The sequence below is a fragment of the Oncorhynchus keta genome, chromosome 27 (genome assembly GCF_023373465.1).
Source record: "Oncorhynchus keta strain PuntledgeMale-10-30-2019 chromosome 27, Oket_V2, whole genome shotgun sequence".
NCBI classification, from domain to species: domain Eukaryota; kingdom Metazoa; phylum Chordata; class Actinopteri; order Salmoniformes; family Salmonidae; genus Oncorhynchus; species Oncorhynchus keta.
The window spans coordinates 16,863,817-16,866,316 of record NC_068447.1 but is presented as its reverse complement, the minus strand read 5'-3'; the positions used below and the strand labels follow the sequence as shown (position 1 = coordinate 16,866,316).

Here is a 2,500-nt window from a genome sequence, read left to right as displayed (position 1 = left end):
CCTGTCTCCTTGGGGCCTCTCTTCCTCCATGCTCTGCCTATCTCCTTGGGGCCTCTCTTCCTCCATGCTCTGCCTGTCTCCTTGGGGCCTCTCTTCCTCCATGCTCTGCCTGTCTCCTTGGGGCCTCTCTTCCTCCATGCTCTGCCTATCTCCTTGGGGCCTCTCTTCCTCCATGCTCTGCCTATCTCCTTGGGGCCTCTCTTCCTCCATGCTCTGCCTATCTCCTTGGGGCCTCTCTTCCTCCATGCTCTACCTGTCTCCTTGGGGCCTCTCTTCCTCCATATCTCTGCTGTCAGCTCCCTCTACTAACATGACTACTGCTTCTGTCCATATCTCTGCTGTCAGCTCCCTCTACTAACATGACTACTGCTTCTGTCCATATCTCTGCTGTCAGCTCCTTCTGCCTGGTCTTTATCTGTCCCCTCTTTTCTCCCTTTCTCTCCCTCTTCTCTCATTTTCTTCTTGTCCTCCTCCCTTCCTCCTCCCTCTCTCTCTACCCTTCCCTCTCTCCCTCCTCCCTCTCTCTCTACCCTTCCCTCTCTCCCTCCTCCCTCTCCCTTCTCCCTTTCCTCTCTCCCTCCTCCCTCTCCCTCCTCCCCTCCCTCTCTCCCTCCTCCCTCCCCCTCCTCCCTTGCCTCTCTCCCTCCTCCCTCTCTCTCTACCCTTCCCTCTCCCTCCTCCCTTCCCTCTCTCCCTCCTCCTTCTCCCTCCTCCCATCCCTCTCTCCCTCCTCCCTCTCCCTCCTCCCTCCCTCTCCCTCCTCCCTTCCCTCTCTCCCTCCTCCCTCTCTCTCCCTCCTTCCTCTCCCTCCTCCCTTCCCTCTCTCCCTCCTCCCTCTCCCTCCTCCCTCTCCCTCCTCCCTTCCCTCTCTCCCTCCTCCCTCTCCCTCCTCCCATCCCTCTCTCCCTCCTCCCTCTCCCTCCTCCCTTCCCTCTCTCCCTCCTTCCTCTCCCTCCCTCCTCCCTTCCCTCTCTCCCTCCTCCTTCTCTTTCTACCCTTCCCTCTCTCTCCCCTCCTCCCTCCTCCCTCTCCCTCCTCCCTTCCCTCTCTCCCTCCTCCTTCTCCCTCCTCCCTTCCCTCTCTCCCTCCTCCTTCTTTTTCTACCCTTCCCCCTCTCTCCCTCCTTCTCTCTCTCAGAGCCCATGGTGGTGTGTCCTGTTAGCATACATCCCCCAGCCTCTCACAGCGCTCCGTCCTTCCTGCGTCAGTACGCTGGCCACCTTGGCCGCACCGCTGCCCTGCGCAGAGACAACCCAGGCCTGGACCGCGACAGGCCCTACCTCACCCTGCACAGGACCGGATCCCTTGGTACACACACACATTATACACGCACACGTGTACACACAATCCGGAATCCAGAGCATGACCGTTACCCTTGGTGGCTTTTTCTTTCTCCATGCTTGTTAATCCCACCTCTCAGAACTCTCTATACACCTCTCAGAACTCTCTATACACCTCTCAGAACTCTCTATACACCTCTCAGAACTCTCTATACACCTCTCAGAACTCTCTGTACACCTCTCAGAACTCTCTAAACACCTCTCAGAACTCTCTATACACCTCTCAGAACTCTCTGTACACCTCTCAGAACTCTCTATACACCTCTCAGAACTCTCTATACACCTCTCAGAACTCTCTATACACCTCTCAGAACTCTCTATACACCTCTCAGAACTCTCTATACACCTCTCAGAACTCTCTATACACCTCTCAGAACTCTCTATACACCTCTCAGAACTCTCTATACACCTCTCAGAACTCTCTATACACCTCTCAGAACTCTCTATACACCTCTCAGAACTCTCTATACACCTCTCAGAACTCTCTATACACCTCTCAGAACTCTCTATACACCTCTCAGAACTCTCTGTACACCTCTCAGAACTCTCTGTACACCTCTCAGAACTCTCTATACACCTCTCAGAACTCTCTATACACCTCTCAGAACTCTCTATACACCTCTCAGAACTCTCTATACACCTCTCAGAACTCTCTGTACACCTCTCAGAACTCTCTATACACCTCTCAGAACTCTCTATACACCTCTCAGAACTCTCTATACACCTCTCAGAACTCTCTGTACACCTCTCAGAACTCTCTGTACACCTCTCAGAACTCTCTATACACCTCTCAGAACTCTCTATACACCTCTCAGAACTCTCTGTACACCTCTCAGAACTCTCTGTACACCTCTCAGAACTCTCTATACACCTCTCAGAACTCTCTATACACCTCTCAGAACTCTCTATACACCTCTCAGAACTCTCTATACACCTCTCAGAACTCTCTATACACCTCTCAGAACTCTCTATACACCTCTCAGAACTCTCTATACACCTCTCAGAACTCTCTATACACCTCTCAGAACTCTCTATACACCTCTCAGAACTCTCTATACACCTCTCAGAACTCTCTATACACCTCTCAGAACTCTCTATACACCTCTCAGAACTCTCTATACACCTCTCAGAACTCTCTATACACCTCTCAGAACTCTCTG

At 52.7% G+C, this 2,500-nt stretch overlaps 1 protein-coding gene across 5 annotated transcripts in view; it reads left to right on the top strand.

Annotated features, from left to right (window-relative positions):
• The window catches only part of LOC118382909 (cyclin-dependent kinase 17-like), a 146,510-nt gene that overhangs the window by 45,183 nt on the left and 98,827 nt on the right, over positions 1-2,500 (top strand). For 4 of the 5 annotated variants that reach the window (XM_052481825.1, XM_052481824.1, XM_052481822.1 and 1 more), the window contains exon 3: positions 1,138-1,308. The exons of the other annotated variant lie outside the window; for it this stretch is intronic. In XM_052481825.1, the coding sequence (XP_052337785.1) occupies positions 1,138-1,308 (171 nt within the window). The remainder of the gene's footprint in view (positions 1-1,137; positions 1,309-2,500) is intronic. 5 annotated transcript variants of the gene reach the window in all.